Consider the following 21,140-nt stretch of genomic DNA (forward strand, 5'->3'; position numbering starts at 1 on the left):
GTTGAACACAGTAGAGAGGTCAAGGAGGATCAGGGCCACAGTTTATCCATGTCGAGGAGAGTTCTGATGTTGTCTGTGGCAGCGATCAGCAAGGTATCAGTGCTGTGGTTTGCACGGAATCCAATCCTGATTGTGAGGTGTCATGTAAGTGGTTTTGTTCCAGATATTCGTTATCAGTTGGTTGATGGCTTTCTCGAGTACGTGGGGACCAGAAAGATTGGTTAATTATTTTTTAGATCGCTAGGGTCGGCTGAGAGTTTCTTTAGGAGGGGTCTGACCTCTGCGTGTTTCCATATCTCTCTGGTAAGGCTGCTGTGGAGATGGAAGTGTTGATACTGGTGAGATCCGTGCTGGTATGGTTGCATCTGAGGTTGAAGAGATGGTGGGGCAGGGGTCAGTTGGTGCCCTGGAGTGAATGAAAGACATGATGGCTGTGGTGGTCTGAGTGGTGAGCAGAGACCAGGTGGTGATCATTCGGCTGGTGGGCGCTGGCTTGGTGAGGTTTTTGACATTGAGAGCAGTGGGTTGGGTTTCACAATTCTTGTAGAGGGTTGGCAATCTTTCTGTGGAAGTAGTCCGAGAGAGTTTCGCAGAGTTCTTGGGAGGGGTGGATGGTGTTCTCTGTGGCTGTCAGGTTGGAGAATTCCTTGACTATTTCGAAGAGTTCCTTCGTGTGGTTGGCCGTATTATTGACGCGGGCTGTGATGGCTGCTTTCTTGGCTTGTTTAGTTGCTGAGGGCTGTTTTGTGAGTGGCTCTGTCAGAGGGCTTCCTTGTGGCACACCATCATGTCCCGAGTCAGTGGCCGTTGCGCTTGGTGGGTCTGAACTCTGGGGTGTACCAGTTGCTTGTTTTAAGGTTTTAATTGGTTTTTGATGGTTTTAATGGGGCGACTCAGTCAGCGCATTTGGGGATTCATGGAGAGACATATGGATAGACCTGGACGGGGTTTGCAGCGTTCCGCTATACGGAACTCCCAAAGTGACCAAATAACCAAGAAACTTCTTTCTGCCACTCGAGTAGATGTTCTACAGCTTCCTCAACATGAACAGAAGGTTTCTCAATGCGAGCAGTAGCAGCCATCTGCGATGGCCCGCTATGAGAAATCTCATCAGGAGGTGGTCTGGAGTAAGATTTTCTTTGCTCACACTCGCCAACTAAACATTAGCGAGCGAGTGAAAAACTCCACTGCACTACGCCAGACAAAGTTTTTTGGAAGCGCGGTGTGGGAAAATCTCGCAAAATCTGCAAGCGGAGCAGAATTTCACACCTATTCCTAGTTTTGGACAGCCCGATCAAGGTCTGATGAAGCTTCGGATTAGGTGGTGCTGAGGGCCTGTGTCCACTGTGTCTTAGTTATCTTGCCCCAGCTGTGGTGGGAGGAGCTGTGATGCTTGGTGGTCAATAACAAGTGAAGTTGCAGGGTGAATAGTGATCAAGTGACATATCGTGCTCAGTGGTACAATAGAGTGCGTAATATGTACAATGTGGTTAAAATATGTACAGAGGAAGGAAAGGCCAAATTAGGGACAATAACTCTGCTGCTAATCCAAGTTTATTTTCTCGCGCAGAGCTTTGAGCTGGGCCAAAAGGTAGCATTGACGTTTCAACCCTAGACAAGCACTATTAGGTCGTCATAGCGGGTCTTCATCAGGACAGAAGGGGAGGAGAAGGGATGACAGCCTGTTGAGTTAGACAGGACATGAGTTAAGTCTCTTAAAGTGAATGTGTTCCAATTGAAACAACCATTTGTGACTATGGCTCACCTGGTAACACCAGAGTCAATCCTAGGTGGTTGAACAAAGAGGCTCAGGTCTGCGTACTCATGGCCTCATCAGCTTTATCTGGGGGAAAATGGATAGTTTTCACCCCTGACAATTTCGATTAGCACACTGCTTGAACAGTGGTTTTATACACCTACCCATCCATTTTCACCCAGATAAAGCTGATGAGGCCATGAGTACGCAGACCTGAGCCTCTTTGTTCAACCACCTAGGATTGACTGTGGTGTTATCAGGTGAGCCATAGTCTCAAATGGTTGTATTCAATTGGAACACATTCACTTTAAGAGACTTAACTCATGGTCTGTCTATCTCAACAGGCTGTCATCCCTTCTCCTCCCCTTCTGTCCTGATGAAGACCCGCTATGACGACCTAAGAGTGCTTGTCTAGGGTTGAAACGTCGGCACTACCTTTTGGCCCAGCTCAAAGCTCTGCGCGAGTATATAAACTTGGATTAGCTGCAGAGTTATTGTCCCTAGTCTGGCCTTTCTTTCCTCGGTACATATTTTAACCACATTGTACATATCACAGACTCTATTGTATCACTGAGCACGATATATCACTTGATCACTACTCACCCTACAACTTCACTTGTTATTGAAAGCCCTTTCTCAAAGAATGGGTAACAGATAAATGATGCAATTTATATAAAACAACTGCTTTACCATTCACACTGCGCCTTACTTGTGTTCCTTATGATTCAATTGTTTTTGTTCTTACATTTGAAGATTGCATATAAGAAATGGTGTAATTGAATTTTGTGAAAAGAAATGAAATATACGTACCCGACAGAACCATTGCTTTTTCTTTAATACATACCCAGGTTCTGAGGGACACAGGGTCACCCCATTGTTTTTCTTGCTTAGTTGATGATGGGCAGAGACTGATGCAATGAGATCAGCTTTCAGTCATGTCACAACGGCAAGTAGTCCTCTTAGACCCTGTACTGGAGAAGAATGAAGCTGCAAAGCGTCAGTCATGCTATAGGAAATGGTTTCCACCAAATATTTCTTACCAGCATAAAATATGTGATTGGGGGTCAAGGTAAGTAAATCTGGCTGAGGCTGTGAGAGCTGTGGGGTTGAAGGGCTTTGTGAACAATGCATAGTGAGCTCTCCTGTGCCCTTTGCTGCACTGGACGTCAATGAAGACCCTTCATGGAACTGATGATGCGGTCAACTCATTTACGATTAGGGACTATTAGCGCCACGTCATCTCCAGGTCTTTGGCCCTTTGGAGTTCGTTTGGAGTTCGTCTTCATAAATTACATTACCACTGATAGAACTAAGCCAATACTGGAGCTGTGGGGAGTGGGTGTAATAGTTGGTATACCCCATTCAGAGTACTTAATTCAAGGTAGGCACATTCAATATCAGATTCATTTGGGGCTCATAAACCAACTTAGCTTTTGCAGTCACGTTGATCCGTACCACTGTTCTACCAAAGATTCTCACTAACTGATGTTGTTGCCGAATATGTTGTAACCAAAGTTCTACACCTTGTTCTCTTCTGTTAATTGTCGATTTTGCAGCGTATGTTCAGGGTTTTGTCGGTCTTCGGGGCTCTTGTCAAGTGGTCCATAGCCATCGTTTGGAATGGCACACACCTCAGTCTGTATTGATGACCTTGAGTCCTCTGTCCTCCTCATCACTTGCTGGTGGTGTCCCCACCACCACTCCATGTGGACACTTCAAAGATGGGGTGCTTTTTTGTACGGGGAGGAGTCAAAGAGTAACTACACAGTACCAAGAGATTGTCTCTCCCTCTCTTTGTTTCTCTCTTCAGTTTCTTTCTTCTTCCACCAGTTCACACATTAACCAATCTCCTGTTTCCACACCCTCAGGGCAGCAGCAGCTCTGACTCTCTGGATGGACGGAGTGCCGACTGTGCCAACAAGAGCTATGACGCGGTTGTGTTCGATGTGTTGAAAGTGACTCCTGAGGAGTTTGCGGTAAGTACCTCCCATAGCCAAGAGAACTGTACCATTAATATGATGTTACACAAATTGAACTTTATGATAAACCAGAGCTCATTTTTCCTCTTATTATGTTACATATTGAAGAGCGCGTAATGGAGGGCAGCTGTGGTCGCAGCTGTGGTCGCAGCTGTGGTTGCAGCTGTGGTCGCAGCTGTGGTGTTCCTTCCTTTATTTCTTCCTTACTGATATATAACCATAAAAAGTGAGTCACATCTATAAAAGTGCTACACTTGAAGAAAAAGTCACATCATTTGAAGTGGTAAAAATAAGAATTTTACCATATAGTGAAGTTTAAATGAGAACCTGAGAGTTTATTGGCCTCCTCATCATATAAGAAATCAGTTAAAAAAAATCAATGGTCCGAAAAATCGAACTTTCTATTCAAAAACGTAAAGTGCTGATTTTTAATAACTGTCGTAGTGTTTTCAAGTTGCAGAAAATTATATTTCGTAAAAAACTAAGCAAATTTACATTTATTGTAAAAGGACTTGTAAGGTTTTACCAACTCATTCTAATACACAAATTTTACTTCTGATATATCATTCAGCCTTAACTTGATAAATATTGCTATTTCTGTTGTTTTGATCATTATAATTGTTCTATCCCATTACAATCTTTGTTGATGTTAATTGGATTACTTTCTATACAAAACCATAAACCAATGTTCCTGGAAGGTTTTATGCTTGTCTTTATGCACTAATGCTGGACACCAACATTGAATATAATCTGCATTTTCTGATGACTCGCAGTTATAATATAAATATTAAACCACTCGTTTAACCCATGTCTGCACATTAGGGACCTCAATTTCTCTTACTTTCCAAACTGACCAACTTAGATGAGGAGCAGACAGGCCTCTGACTTATAACTGCTCGCCTTGCCCTCAGTTTAACTGAATCACCTAACAAATGATTTGCTTTCACTGACAGAAGTACAGACGCCATTACACAATTATATGGCACAGATGGTAGAAACCCTTTGTCCCGCAGTTCAATCGACAGCGGTAAACAGGGTCATCTTTGGGGCTACAGTGCTCTCCTGTGGCAATTGGGGCACAGCAACAAGGCAATACACAGAGACAATGTATGAGATGTTGAGCAAGTAAAGCAAACACCCTTATAAAGAATTTAAAATTGCACGAATTCGAGTTAAAGAGAGAATATTCAGTGAACACATACTTAGAAATAGAAAAAATGCGGTCTTTTCACCATGACTGCTTGCTAGATGATGAAAGCCATGGGGAAAACGATGCCTAGAATGTGCAAAGACTGGGGGTAAAGTATGCTGTCAGGGATGAAGGCGGTGAAAGGTGTGGGTGCATATGATTTCAGGCGCATGTAGTGCTGCAGAGTGTGGTGCTTACTGGGATGTGTATGTGGTTTGCTCTATATGTTGTGGGGACGTGTGTGTGTGTGTGTGTGTGCTCTAGAAGTGGGTATGATTGTTGGAATTGGAATATGATGAGCTCTCTCACTGGAGTTGGCAGTCGAGGTCTGGCCCAAGTCCATAACAGGAGATGCCCTAGTCTTTTTCCACCTTAGCAAGCTATGCCCATGAAGTGGGACAAGTGGGCAGTGGACTGAATTAGGGAGAAGACAAGAAGTCACATCACTTTCTGTAGAGATGGATGCTGGGAACTACAGTGAAGTTACTGCCTGTGGAGATGATGGTTTCGGGAATGATGGGTGCTTGTCTGGCTTCTTTTAAAGATGGGTTTGGTGGGAAACTAGTGACGTCACTTGCTGTACAGATGGATGGTGAAGAACACAACGATGTTGCCTCCTTGGAAGATTCATGCATTGACCACAAGCACAAGAAGTCCCTAGAATGTGCTGAGATCTAAGGTGACTGAGGGCAGCTCTGAGGCTAAGGAGCTCTAGCGGTCATCCCACGCCCACCCAGTGCAGGACAGTTTAGCCCCCCCTACTGTAAAGGATTATAACACCATCTGCCAACACAACACCAGTAGTCAAGCCAAGGGCCGGACTGGGAACATAAACCAGCCCCGGCAATTGAGTCGGACCGGCCCCTGCTGCTTTTGTTACAGGGGGCTGATACTGAGATTCAAAACTGACCCCCACCCTTCTGGCCCACCGGGAAAACGGTGGGTGTCTGCTACGGCCAGTCTGGCCCTAGTCAAGCTGGGCAGTGGAAAGTCTGGGTCTTCCCAGGACCTCTCTTCAAAAACAGATATCCTTTCTATTCTCTAGCAGACTTTGAGGCAATGTACTGAGGCCTTCTTCGCTCCCCTTTCCTCCTTTGTCAAGTTAAAGCTGAACGTTCCTGACTGTTACCAGAAGGTCCCCATAAATTGTGTTTGTCTTTATGTCTTTTGAATAGTGCTTTCAAAGCCAGCTTTTTGTTCATCTAAATATAATTTGTTTGCACAAAAAACTGTATAAATCAGGTGGCAATCAACCGTTAGTGGGTTAAACCTTGAGCTAGGCCAAGCTACCTAGAAGAAAGAAAGGGGCATTTTGCAAGGACTCTGGCATAACTATGTTTGTGAGTTTGGGCGTTGAGGAATGTCAGATATAGTACATCGAAGCCTTTACCATCTCCTACATATGTACCTGGCTACAGATCCTTTACATCTTTTAATGCACATGTCCATTCCCCTTCCTTTTAGATGCCCAGCCTCTGTCTCCTCTTATTCAGGCTGCTCCTGTATAGAGTTTGACCTTCACCCTTGGTCACACGGGTTCTCCTCCACCATGTATCTAAGGCTACGTCCCCTGCACTTCTGATTGAGCCTTGACTCCAGAAGCTCACGTGAATCCTATCAGTCCGCACTCCATGTTTGATAACCTCCAGGTCCCCCCAATCCCACACTTGATAAACTTCCCACAGGAGCCTCTCCCCCATACGCCTTAGCTTTATAAAGCTTCGGTAAAAGCTGTTGTCGCGTTGTTGTATCAATGACACGTCAGCCATGGATTGCTAGATATGTGCATTTAAAGGACACATTCAACAAATGTTTGGCCATATGCTATGCGTTGATGGATCATTCTGTCTTCACAAAACTCACTTTCTTACACTCCTGCACACTCGCAGTCCCGGATACTATGATAAACCTTCAGCACGGGCGCCATGATAACCAAAACCTTTTAAATGTACTAGTCAGTTTAATATAAAATCTACTTTGTGGTCGGCTAGTTCTTCTCTGTCGTCCTTTGTGTTTTCTCGTTGATCGCATTTAAAAACCTGTTTAATTTGGGTCTTAGCTCTAATCGATGTTTCCTTCGAGACTTGAGAGGTCCAGCAGGCTTCCCGCTCTCCATTAGGGAATACTTTGAGAGACACTGAGGATATCCAGATACTTGTTCCATTTAGCATCCAAGCGCCTTGCCAATTGTCTGTTGCATCTGCTGCGGATCCGCGGATCCGTGGATCCGTGACTTGCGGATCTGCCACAGATGTTCTTCACTGAGGCCAGTCTGCATCTTTTAAATCATCTAGAAAAGAGGTCGGAAAATAGTATGGACTTGTCAGTTGGTATCCAGCCAATGTTTTTTGCAAGCTGAATGCTGCCGGCAGGGCTGGGCTGTGGAACCCAAGGAAGCCCTGACACAAATGCTCAAACTATCCCCGCGCTCTTTGTGTCCTCGTATAATCTCTCTCTGACAATCCGTCCCCTCTCTCTGCTTCTCACCTCTCTCTCTTCTCCCTGTCTGATTTCTTCTCTCTACCTCCCCTCTCAGTCCCTTTCACTCTGTCTTGGACCCTCCCTGTACCTGCTGCCATTACCCTCATGGAAAGTGACAGAGGCACCAGGAGTGGACTGGGCTTGCAAACTCACCTCAAGCGCTCCAGCCCACTGGGGGAATGGCCAGTGGCATAAAAGGCCTGTCTGGCCCGCTGTGCTGCCTGTGATGTGTTGAGCAATAGTTTAAGAATGAACATCATGATTCATTGATTTATAGAAAGATTGGCATGTTTTGTGTCCATTCTTTAGTCATGCTCTTAGTTTAAAGTAGGGGTGGGCGACAATTTCCGTTCCGCTCCCGGAAATTGCGACAATTCGACATTTCCGCGTTCCGACCGGAACGCGGAAATGCCGAATTGTCGCAATTTCCGGGAGGGAACGGAAATTGTTGCCTGGCCAAGCACTTACAGATATAAATAAAGCAGGTGCCCGAGTTGAAGCTCAAATTCAGTAACGCATTCATCGGCACAATACATTCGGGAGCTAGGTCGAGGCTGGGCAGGTGTGCTGTTCTCCCCATATCTACCGTCAAAAACTAGCTGTGGTCCTTACCTGTCGCGCAATCCCCGTGTAGTTCCTGACACCAGCTGCTCTGATCGGTCTCTGGCCCGCGGCGTCTCTGGCCCACGGCATGTGAACTGCATGGAAGCCCCGCCCCACACACCAGCGGTGGGCAACATCTTCCGCCCTTTCCCCCACTACGATGGACAGCTGACTCGAGGGACCCCAGGGACGTCGGCGCCGTGGCTGGCAACGTACACAACCTGTAGCGGGCGGCAGCGGCAGGCCGGAAGCACCAATTCCCGCGATCACGGAAATATCGCGTGATCGCGGAAATTGCTTGCATTCTCGCGAGAATTGGCGGAAGTGCCTTCCGCCAATTCCGCCCACCCCTAGTTTAAAGATGTGGAGTGTGGTGAGGTGCTTGGAGTTCATGAAGCCAGCTGCAGACTTGTTAGAATTCTGTTGGACATGATCAAAGCCTTGACAGATATGCTATTAGACGGGGACTGTTGCATCCAGGCAACAAACTGTGGCCGGTACAAATCTATACAATGGCAAGTCGATAAACCTGGCTTTAGGGACAATGAAGCTCATGGTACCCGGTACCACAGACTTTGGTAACAATAATAATCTATAATCTGTCAATAATCTAAAGAGAACTTCTTGGGATGATCTAGAATTTTTTTTCACAACACTGAAAAGAATCTTACCTGGCTTAGCTGTACACTGAGAGCAATGCTGCAACCCATCACTCACACAGAAAAGCATACTTTGGCCAAACAGTAGAATGTTGTCTCTGGTGGCTGCTGATGATGCCAAAAGCAATGGTCTTAAGCAGTTATGTATGAGATGCATAAATCTGAAGATAAGAAATGGCATTTTGAGTTATTATAGATTAAATGTTGTTCTCTTTTCCAAGCATGGAGATTCAAACTGATGAATTACATCTCTTGGTCTGGTCCGAAATGGTATTAGCTTATGAGATGGACCCTGTCATGCCCTCTGCTCATGTGCCAGCTTCGGGGGCTTCCTGGACATTGATTGGATGATGGGAACTCCTGAGCTGAGCTCATCTAAGTGATCACCAGCAGCTTCTACTCTGAGTTGCTCTGCCTTTTATTTACCCTTCTCTGGGGTGGTTTGCAGCTTCCTGCGCTCACATAAGAGCGACTAATTCCATGGTTCGAGCGAGATGGCAGGAGAAGCATACACGTGCATGGGTGAGTAATTTCTGACTTTGAGGGCGTTCCACCATTTTGCATTTTCTCAAAAGCTTCCTGTGGGATTTCTGATGCTGGAGGCAAGCTTCATAAAACTGTATGGACAATGTACTGCTAAGAACGTGGGAATAGGTACTGTATCGTACTATGGAGGAGGCGTGCAAGGAGCTCCTTTTAACGCCATACTAAATTGAACCCTTAAGCTCTTGGAGAGAGCCTGCTTATCCTCATAGCAAAACTTTAAGAAGAGAAGGGAAGATGACTTCCACATGTGGTTATAAGATAAGCCATTGCTCGCCAAAAGGAGATGAGGTTGCAAGATAGTTTCCAACCTGTGGCTTGAATCCCGGCCGCAATTGTTTTCCAGGGTTTATTCAGTCCAGCTTCCTGTATTGCACTAAGATGGGTCTTGGTGTGGTGGACTACTCCTAATGGAACTTGCCCCTCGCATACCTTGTGCTTCGATCGACAAGATCGCGCACTAGAGGGAGATGATGATCTGTTGTGCTACAAGAAGAACGTTAGAGACCTCCCAGTTTTGTTGCAAGAAGTGGTATGCCATGGAGTAATGCAACCTGTTACTAAACGTGCCTCTGAAGGGCCTGCAAGCTGAATGGGCCTTGCAGTAGAATCAGCCCGCAGCCTATTTAGACAAATCTCACTTAACTGAAATGCTAGCAGGATTTTGTGGACATCTGTCTATGGAAGGACATATCCGAGCAACTTTATTGCAGAGGAAGGAGGTCAGTGGAACCAGGCATAAAGATTCTGTAAGAAACCAGAAATTGAAATAATGTAAAAGAATTCCTTAGTTTAGTCTTGATGCTAAACACTCGAGAAGGTGGACAGAACGTAATATAACGATTTCCAAACACGGAAAAGTAATACAGAATCAGGCATTTAGTTGCTCACCAATCAAAGTTACAGATGTTAACAACAACTATTTATTCAAATCTAAAATCTTGATAAAATAAAAACTTAATAACAATACGTCATTGAAGAGAGTGCTAGTATAAACTGTAATGCATCATTAACATTATTTATTCCAATTACTCTAATTCAAAAAAACCTATCCTTTAAAAAATCAAGTGGACTTTCTTTCATACATGGACCAACAAGGGTATTCCCATAGCGTGCCATGTACCTCTCTCTGTTCTGCAACGTAGACAGTCAGGTGACTTTGCCCTTCCAAGTCTATGTATGCGGGCCCTATCATAGTATATCCTGTGGAGGATCTCAAATTAAATCAGTCGTAGCCTTAATTTAATGGCCAGCTCTCTCGGTTGCATTAGCGCCACCTCCTAGTCAAGGTCATCCATTTCCCCCATTGTAGTTTCCCATTGGGCCCTCAAGTTCTTCGATTTTTACAGCATGTTATTAATTAGCATCTTAAAGGTCCATGAGACAGCTTTATCAGCTAATTCCCCATGGAGCCGTGTCCCTTCTAGGTACCCGTATTCAGGAATATGACCCAACTTCAGCCTCTCCACCCTCCATGCATGCTGAAATTGTAGATATATGAACTGCTGGGTGGCGCTTACGTGGTTTTTGCGTTGGAGAGAGCTGAAAGAGATCAGGTATCCCTCCTCCAAGAGGACGTCCAGTCTGAATATCCCTATTGTGTCCCAGGTCTTGAATGCCTGCAGTTTCCCAATGTTGGGCAGGCATGTTCCCTCCCTCAGTGGAGTTTCTCTGGGAAGTCTTTTATCCCACCCCATTCGTCTTTCCGCCCCCCTCCAGGCTTCTATTACCCTGTGGGTTGCTGGCACTTATGGTCTTACCCCCTTGCCACCATAGATGTAGTGGTGATATGTACATACTTAGAATTGGAGCATCTCTATGAGCATACGCTGGATGATCACCCGGGAGGTAACCACCAATCATTAATTGTTATCAAGTGCTCAACCCGGTCATATGATCTCATATCTGGTAGAGCAATACCCCCATTATACTGGCTGCACTGGAGTGTCTGTAATGTCACCCTCGGATGACCTCCACTTTATAAAAGTATATAGACTTCCTTATCTATTGTGACAAAATATTCTCTGGGAGTTATGGTCTGTATTTTGGAGAATGTAAATAACTGTTGGCAGCGTAACTATCTTGTACATGGCTGCCCTTACCTAAAAGTGTTAAGGGCAGTAACCTCCACCTTTCAGCGTCTCCATGGAATTCAGTCAGGACTCTCTGGATATTATGGTTGAGACCAGTCATAATGCTTGTGGTTATTCACAGGCCTAGGTATTTAAACCCATCTCTGTCGATGCGCAGTTGCCCTGGGAGGTCTTGCATGTCTAGGTGCCTGCATACTGGGTAGAGGCTCGACTTGTCCCAATTAATTCTATATCCCGCATGGGCACCAAAATTGTCAAATAGTTGAAATATGATAGGAAGAATCGCGTTTGGGCGGGTAACATACAGGAGGATGTCATCGACATAGAGTGAAATTCGTTAATCTCTAAGTGCCCCAGATTTATCCGTGAAACCTCCAATATCGGGTGTGCTCGAACCATACAGGCCAGTGGTTCCAGAACAGCGAATATCAAGGGGGACAGTAGTCAACCCTGTCTAGTGCCCCTTCTAGTGGGAAATTCCACCAACGTTACTTTGTTGACCCGCACCTTAGTCATCGGTGCTGTATATAGTAAATCTATCCATTTCAGGAATCTGGGTCCAAATCTGAATTTTAGCAGGGCTTGCCGCAATAAGAGCCAGTGGACAGCATCAACCCACGATGGCAGTAGGTCACATGTCTCTTTCTTTTACCATTTCTAGTGAGTTGGAGAGCTGCCGGAGATTAAATCTTGTTGATCTCTTCGGCATAACCCGGATCGGTCATTATGAATAAGGGAGGTAATTACCATCAGTAGTCTTCTGGATAAGATAGTGGCCAGGATTTTCTTTCCATGTCTAATAACACAATTGGACATTAGGAACCGCAATCCGTTGAAGGCTTCCCTGCATTATGGATCACTACTGTGGTGGCATTGCGAAGAACTGCGGGGAGAACTCCTTCCACATTAGCCTCTACGAACATCTTAAGAAGGTAAGGGCTCAATAGTTCAGCATTTCTCTTAAAGAGTTTGACGGGTAGTTTATTAAGGACCGGGTTTTTCCCTGGTTTCTGCTTGCCTATAGCTGCCACTACTTCTTCTAGGGTGAATTCTTCTTCTAGTGCTGATCACTCATCTAGTGACAGGGTGGGAATAGTGACTGCACTTAAGTAGTCTCTAATCTGGGATCGTCCGCAAGAGTTCGGGTCTTATAAAAGTCAGCATAATAGTAAGCATGTCGGCAATCTCCTGTGCCGAACTAAATGTGGCTCCACCCTCTTGGATGGGCTTCACCCATCGTGTCTCCAACTCTTTTCTATCCAACCAGGCCAGAAATCTCCCCGCCCTATCTCCCACCTCATACAGGCGGTGTTGCGTGGATAAAATCAAGGATTTCACCTCTTTCCTTGACAGTGCCTGGTATTCCCTGCAGGTAACCATGATCTGACGCACTATTAACAGGTCTACATCTGGTCTTAAGTGTCCCTCCAGATCTCTGAGTTTGTCCTTTAGTGCCTCTATCTCCCAAACTTCCTTCTTCTTCTTATGCGCGATAAGGTTTTGTGCCCTATCTGTGAGTACAGTTTTATATGCTTCCCACAATATGACTGCTGATGACCTTATATTAAGTAAAGTAAAGTTCAGTGTCCACCCTAATTTCGTGAGCTACTGTCTTGTGCTTTAGGTCTCATGCATTGAGCCTCCATCCCGCCTATGATGGTAAGAGTTACATGTATTGATTGTGGAGAGTTTGCCGTTGTTTATGAACTTCACAAGATTAGTCGGGGAAGACCATGATTTTGACATTGGCATGTCAGACCTCTCTAATGCAAATTATTAGTTCTCAGTCTTGAAAGTTTAGGAAGCAGGCAATTAGCGGCTGTTGGGGTGCTACCACTGGTGGTTTGAAGCTGGTTATCCTGTGGGCTCATTCAATAACAAATCAAGATGAGATTCGTGCTGCCGGGAGAGAGACCCTGAGTCATTTGTCCAGAAAGGAGCCAGCGTTGGAGCCCACAATTCTCTCTGGAAAATCCATGAAGCACAGGTTGTTGCTGCTTGTGCAGTTTTCATCGTCCTCCACATATTTTGAAACTCAGACCACAACAAATTAGCTAACCCAACTCACTCTTTCAAATGTAGCATTCCAGATTTTCTATTTAAAATTAAAACCGCTCATCTTCTTTTTTCAGTAGATCATTATCTTACTCTTTTCAATATTTCTATATTTATTTGCAATAAATATTCAAAGTTAGAAGATAGGGCATGTAATAAACTCATTTGAATGTGATAGATGATAATATCAGCAAAAAGTAGTTTATGTTAACCCTGGGCGTGTAGTTTGCATAGTTTGCGCAACTACGCGCTATGCGAATTGCACGTAGCACAGTGCAAACACGTGCAGCGTAGCGGGCATTTTTTGCTTGCTCGCAGCACTCCACGTCAAGTTGGCGACCGCGAACGAGCAAAATAACATCCCTGCAAGACTTTTTCCTCGTTCGTGATCAGCAACATCAAGTTGCCGATCGCGAGCGTGGAAAATAAACGTCCCGGCGAGATTTTCAACGCGGGGAGGTCAGATTTCTCATTGCGAGTGGTTGCGTATGCTCGCGACCGCTCGCGATGAGAAACTACCAGTCCGCGTTGAGAAAGCTGCCGCTCGAGTACAAATCTACTCGAGCGGCAGAAAACGACCGCTTGCACTGTGCAAGATGCAGTTTGCAATGATTGCACAGTGCGGACAAGCATCCTGCACTGTGCAATCAGTGCGAACAGCATTTTGCACAGTGCACTACGCAGTTTGCGTAGCTACGCGTAGCTTGCATAGTGTGAAGTACACTTCGCGTAGCTACGCGTAGCCCTACTACACGAACTACGCCCAGGGTTAGTCTTTGTAGTGATCACTCTCTCATGGCAAGAGGAAATTCCCAAGTTTGCTAAAAATAGCAAATGTACATTGAAAACAGTGGAAGTGCTAAAATGTACCGTGTTTTAAACCATTTGGAGTTTCAATTGTCTTAGAGAGATGCACATCCCAGCCTTGTAAAATCTGACACATGGTTTATGTTTATGAGATTTATAAAGCGCTCAACTACCCATGAGTGTCTCGGCGCTCAGGTTTCAGTATGAAAAGCAATTAGAATGCTTAAAAGAATATTAGGAAATATTAAATTAGCCAAATTGTACCACTATATCAAATGCTGTCGAGAAATTGACAAATGTGGTGCCAATCATCTTCCATCTATGAATTTATCCTTTTCCAGGCCCACATGTAGTGCTATTAAATTGTCAAGACAGGGCAGAAAACCCAGATTGCTTTATCGGCAGATTATTATATTCATTGTCCAACAGATGAGAGTCTAAGACCTTCCTAGAGGTGCCTAAGAGGTCAAACTCTAAATTATTCCTCAGATCCACTTCTGAAGCCTTTCTGGGAAATTGCATCAGAATGTTGCCTCTCCAGGAACTTGTGATCTGACCCAACATGATACACTTGCTAGAAAGCAGATCCAAAATGTCTCCCCAAATAGCCACTTCTTTTTTATTATTGAAATGGGAATTTTACTAGGTTCAGGAGCACCTGACTTTCACATGGAACAAATTAATTCAGAGATCCTAAGAGAATCTGTATTTCCTTCAAAGACTGATGGAAATGTGGTGAAGACTTCTAAGATAAAAGCCATCGTGTACAGAACAAAGTTGTTTTATATAATCAGTTCAAATGAACTCTGAAATAGCCACATTCAATTGAGCAATCCTCAGTCTTGTTTTACCAGTGACATGAAATAAAATCAACTTTTAAAGCCAACAACTTCTCCATTCATTAGCGTTCATGGGGCTCAGCCTCTCTATTCAGTACTCTTAGTAAATTGCTTATGTCTGGTTGTCATTTTGATAACAGACTATTTTGGCTATAAAAACTTTCCATCTTGTAAGTAGAGTGTTGGATATTTGCCCATACGGCTCTTTTTATCATGGTCTTTAAACATGTTTTTTACATATTAAATCCATATGTAGACAAATGTGATAAATGAAATGTATTTGTCCTTGAACTGTTTTACCCTTCTTTCTTAGTATCCACTTTTAATTTAACTTTAGACTAAGGGGAGAGGAGTTGGCCTAACGGTTAGGGCGCTCGAACTCGGACCTGGGGGAACTGGGTTTGAGTCTCGGTAACGACGCTAACACATCCTGTGATTCTGGGCAAATCACTTAATCTCCCCTTGCCTAACAAAAAAAAAAAAAATTAAATGAATGTGTGTCCTCATGTAACGTAACTGGTGCTATGTAAAGCGCTCTGATACCTGATTAGATGCGGGTCAAGTTCGCGCTATATAAAACTCTGCAAAAAAAAACAACAAAAAAAAACTAGCTGACACAATCATGAAGCAGTTTTGCCCTCACTGATCCAGGATTATTTTCTGCATCTAATGCAGATGAGAATGTAAACATGCTTACACAGAACTCCATGTGCTAGTGGAACTGAACCCAGTGGCTCAATGGAGTTGTGTGCTTGTTAGACTAAGCCTTGTGGCTGCATGCAATGTGGTAGGTTCTTGGTACGCTCTTGTTAAATTGAAGAGGCAATGTTGCCAATGCAGTACTGTTTTGGACCCTCTCGCCCACATCAGGCTTTATAGCCATGTTATGAAGAAGTGGCAATCTTTTCAGCCTGCTCCCCTTTTATAAAAAATAACGTGCAGGGGCATTTTTGGTATCTTGATAAATTGAGCTACCATTGAGTATACTTTTTAAAGAAATAACATTCTTTTTGAGTATGTACTTAGTATCATTTCCGGGGAAGTAGATTATATTGCTGTAAAGCAATATTGTTTTTAGTACAAGTTTAATATATTTTTGAAAGGTGACTTAAGATGTGGAGTTTTCTTTTTATCCACATAAACATACATGTGTATATTGTTTTACCAAGTTGCGTATGTAATATGTGGTATATTGTATAAATCAAAAATAAATTTATAATGTTAGAACAGTTATTTGGACCTTACTAAACTTTATTTCTTTAGCTTTGGTTCTTGTTTAATTCGTTTTTTTACACTCATCAACGTACACATTTTCTTTGGGGACTGCCTTACTGTGCAGACCAGGCTACCAAGTGTGAGCCAAAGTTTTCCTTTTTGAAATTAGTTCACCTCTTTGGAATCTTGTGTTAGAGCAGTACTAAACAAAGTCAGATGGCATGTATAGAGCGTGACATTTCTCCCATCCCTAAAGCCTAACCATCATTCTCCCCTCACTCACCAACCTTTTTCATTCTTCCTGCTACTACCACTTTCCATGGGTTAGTCTGAAAGACAGAATATGCATCAGGTGATATCAAAGATCGTGGTCATAGTTAAATTTGCTTTTACAAATCTGATCCGTGATTACCTCTCTCATCCTCCGCTGAGTATTGGCCATGATCTGGTCTTCAACGTGACAACCACAGGCTCGAGGAAGATGCATGAAGCCACCCTAAAGGGTTGGTTAGCCTTGAGAAGACTTACTTGAAATTTAAAAATCCATTCTGTATTCTCAATCTGAGTCACTTTTAGGGAGATGTTCCCCTTTCCTTGCTGCCACCGCATCAAGAGGTGAGTAAAGGTTTAATGGGACAGGTATGAGAACCTGCTTCTGGTTGAATGTGTTCTCAAGTAGTGTTTGCTTATACAAGATTAGGCAGAATTCTCTAGTACCTTCTGTGCTCTGCATGCACTTCCCGCAGTGCACTTCATACATGGCTTGCTACATCATTTCTATTGCTGAGGCGTGCAGCCCTATGGTTAGAAAAAGGGAAACCCAGATAAAAATGCATACTGCAGTTCCAGTGTTTTTTTTTCAAATTTTTGTTGTCAAGATTAGATATCAGTTTCCCCCAGAGCCATTGCTGAGCAGGGTTCATTTGTACATTTCTGGGCCAGTCTCTTTGCCAGACCTTATGCAAGAAACTGGCGTTATTCATATGAAAGGAATGTTTGTTGTCTCAGCAAGTGAGTCTTCCAACATCATTGTGTAAAAGTACACACCTCTCTAGAGTGCTATTATTGAAAAACAGTGGATGCCATGTGATATCTTCAGGGATTCCTACTCTCTGATGTCACAGGGTTGGATATTTCCTCCTTCACATGTTTCCAGCATGTTTTACTGATGTGCAGTGAAATCTGAACAACACGGCTCCTGCCTGCTGCCTTGGCCAGGCTGTGGGCACAGAAAAAGCATGCCAAGATAAGGTTGTTTTTTCAAGGGCAGCCCGTGCTGCTGTTGATACCACTTTCTCCAACAGAAATAAATCCAGTTTCATAATTCATCCCTGGTGTTGTGTGTGTTTAATCTGCAGCACACTCCCATTCCCACAAGTCTAGCAGTTCGAGCCAACACAACGTTTACTTAAGACGTGATGAGGGAATCCATTACTTGTATCTAGTTCCATTTTTTGCCAAACAGCTTTCATCTGGAAAGGTCTCTTGTCGCTTCCTTCTTCCATGTTCTTCTTTTGTGAGGACCGCAGGAGCAGAGTGGGGTGACCCTGAATTTAGCCCCTGCCCCGGGAGTGAGAAGTGGCCTGGGAACAAGAGTGCACCGTAAAATTCCTTGGTTCTGCTCCCATGTGTGCCGGCGGCTCTCCAGGCAAGGCCTTGTTGGTTCAGAAGTATGAACTTACAGCAGCACGCATTAATAAATAGTTGGAAATTATAGCAGCACGCATTAATAAATTGGTGGCCCTAAGAGCAGCACCCATAATGTGTAGCTGGAACTTAGAGCAGCATGTATTAATAAATAGTTCGAACTTGCAGCAGAACACATTTATAAATCGGTGGCCCTAACAGCAACACACATTAATAAATAGTTGGAACTTACAGCAGCACGCATTAATAAATAGCTGGAACTTACACCAGCATGCATTAATAAATAGCTCAAACTTACACCAGCACGCATTAATAAATAGTTGGAACTTACACAGCAGCACGCATTAATAAATAGTTGGCCCTAACAGCAACACACATTATTAAATACTTAGAGCCTACAGCAGCACACACTGATAAATAGTTGGAAGTTACAGCAGCACACATTAATAAATAATTGGAAGTTACAGCTGCAAACAATAAATAGTTGGAACTTACAGCAGCACACATTAATAAATATTTGAAACTTACAGCTGCAAACAATAAATAGTTGGAACTTCCAGCAGCACACATTAATAAATAGTTGGAAGTTACAGCAGCAAACATTAATAAATAGCTTGAACTTACAGCAGCACGCATTACGAAATAGTTCAAACTTACAGCAGCACACAATAATAAATAGTTGGCCCTCTACACCCATTAATAAATAGTTGGTACTTACAGCAGTATGCATTAATAAATAGTTGGAACTTACAGCAGCACACACTGATAAATAGTTGGCTGTAACAGCAGCACATATTAATAAATTCTTGAAACTTACAGCAGCGCACATTAATAAATAGTTGGAAGTTACAGCAGCAAACATTAATAAATAGCTTGAACTTACAGCAGCACGCATTATTAAATAGTTCAAACTTACAGCAGCACACAATAATAAATAGTTGGCCCTCTACACCCATTAATAAATAGTTGGAACTTACAGCAGTATGCATTAATAAATAGTTGGAACTTACAGCAGCACACACTGATAAATAGTTGGCTCTTACAGCAGCACACATTAATAAATAGTAAGAACTTACAGCAGCGCACATTAATAAATAGTTGGAACGTACAGTAGCGCACATTAATAAAGAGTGGGCCCTAGCAGCAGCACACATTAATAAATAGTTTTCACTTCCAGCAGCACGCACTAATAAATAGTTTTAAATGACAGCAGCACACATTAATAAATTGATGGCCCTAAGAGCAGCACACATTAATGTATAGATGGAACTTAGAGCAGCATGCATTAATAAATAGTTCGGACTTGCAACAGAACACATTTATAAATCGGTGGCCCTAACAGCAACACGCATTAATAAATAGTTGGAAATTACAGCAGCACGCATTAACAAATACTTGGAACTTACAGCAGCACACATTAATAAATAGTTGGAAGTTACAGCAGCACACATTAATAAATAGTTGGCCTTAAAAACAGCACACATTAATAAATTGTTGGAACTTACAGCAGCATGCATTAGTACATAGTTTGAACTTGCAGCAGAACACATTTATAAATCGGTGGCCCTAATAGCAAAACACATTAAGAACTTACAGCAGTACGCGTTAATAAATAGTTGGAACTTACAGCAGCACCCATTAATAAATAGTTGGAACTTACAACAGCACGCATTAATAAATTGTAGGAAGTTACAGCAGCACAAATTAATTAATAGTTGGAACTTACAGCTGCAAACATTAACAAATAGTTGGAAGTTACAGCATCACACATTGATAAATATTTGGAAGTTACAGCAGCACGCATTGATTAATAGTTGGAACTTACAGCTGCAAACATTAATAAATAGTTGGAAGTTACAGCATCACACATTAATAAATAGTTGGAAGTTACAGCAGCAAACATTAATGAATAGTTTGAACTTACAGCAGCATGCATTATTAAATAGTTCGAACTTACAGCAGCACACAATAATAAATAGTTGGCCCTAACAACAGCACATTAATAAATGGTTGGAACTTACTGCAGCATGCATTATTAAATAGTTGGAACTTACAGCAACACACACTGATAAATAGTTGGCCCTAAAAGCAGCACACATTTATAAATACTTGGAACGTACAGCAGCGCACATTAATAAATAGTTGGAACGTACAGCAGCGCACATTAATAAATAGCAGGCCCTAGCAGCAGCACTCATTAATAAATAGTAACAACTTACAGCAGCACACATTCATAAATAGTAACAACTTACAGCAGCACACATTAATAAACAGTTGGAATTTACAGCAGCACACATTAATAAATTGTTGGCCCTAACAGCAACACACAATAATAAATATTTGGAACTTACAGCAGCACGCATTAATAAATAGTTGGAATTTACAGCAACACACATTAATAAATACTTGGAACTTACAGCAGCACACATTATTAAATATTTGGCCCTAACAGCACCACATGTTAATAAATAGTTGGAACTTACAGTAGCACGCATTAATAAATAGTTGGCCCTAGCAGCAGCTGAACTCAATAAATAATTGGAACTTACAGTAGCACACATTAATAAATAAGTGGCCCTCACAGCAGCACACATTAATAATTAGTTTGCCCAAACAGCAGCACAAATGAATAAATAGTTTGCTCGAACAGCAGCCCACAATAATAAATAGTTGGAGCTTACAGCAGCACACATTAGGAATTGTTGTAATTTACTGCTGCAATATTAATAAATAGTATAAACTTACAGCAGGACTCATTAATCAATGGTTGGCTCTAACAGCAACACACATTGATAAATAGTTGGCCCTGACAGCAGCACATTTTCATTATAGTTGGAACATACAGCTGCAAACTTTAATAAATAGTTTGCCCAACCAGCAGCACACATTAATAAATAGTTGGAACTTACAGCAGCACGCATTAAGAAATAGTTGGCCCTAACTGCAGCACACATTAATAAATTGTTAGCCCTAATAGTAGCATGCAAAAATAGTTGGAACTTAAAGCAGCACATATCAATAAATAGGGGCTCTAACAGCAGCAAGCATTAATAAATAGTTGAAACTTATAGCAGCAGACAGTAAGAACTAGTTGGAACGTATGCAGCCCACATTACTAAATAGTTGGACCTTACAGCAGCACCCATTAATAAATAGTTGGACCTTACAGCGGCACGCATTAATAAATAGGTGGCTCTTACAGCAGCACCAATTAATAAATTGATGGCCCTAACAGCAGCACACATTAATAAATTGGTTGCCCTAATAGTAACAT

The 21,140-nt window shown here is 42.9% G+C and overlaps 1 protein-coding gene across 2 annotated transcripts in view; it reads left to right on the forward strand.

The window, feature by feature from the left end:
* The window catches only part of RALGPS1 (Ral GEF with PH domain and SH3 binding motif 1), a 1,694,135-nt gene that overhangs the window by 361,072 nt on the left and 1,311,923 nt on the right, over positions 1-21,140 (forward strand). For both annotated transcript variants that reach the window (XM_085613823.1, XM_085613822.1), the window contains exon 4: positions 3,625-3,732. In XM_085613823.1, the coding sequence (XP_085469949.1) occupies positions 3,625-3,732 (108 nt within the window). The remainder of the gene's footprint in view (positions 1-3,624; positions 3,733-21,140) is intronic.

This window comes from Triturus cristatus, chromosome 1_2, assembly GCF_964204655.1.
Source record: "Triturus cristatus chromosome 1_2, aTriCri1.1, whole genome shotgun sequence".
In the NCBI taxonomy this organism is placed as follows: Eukaryota; Metazoa; Chordata; class Amphibia; order Caudata; family Salamandridae; genus Triturus; species Triturus cristatus.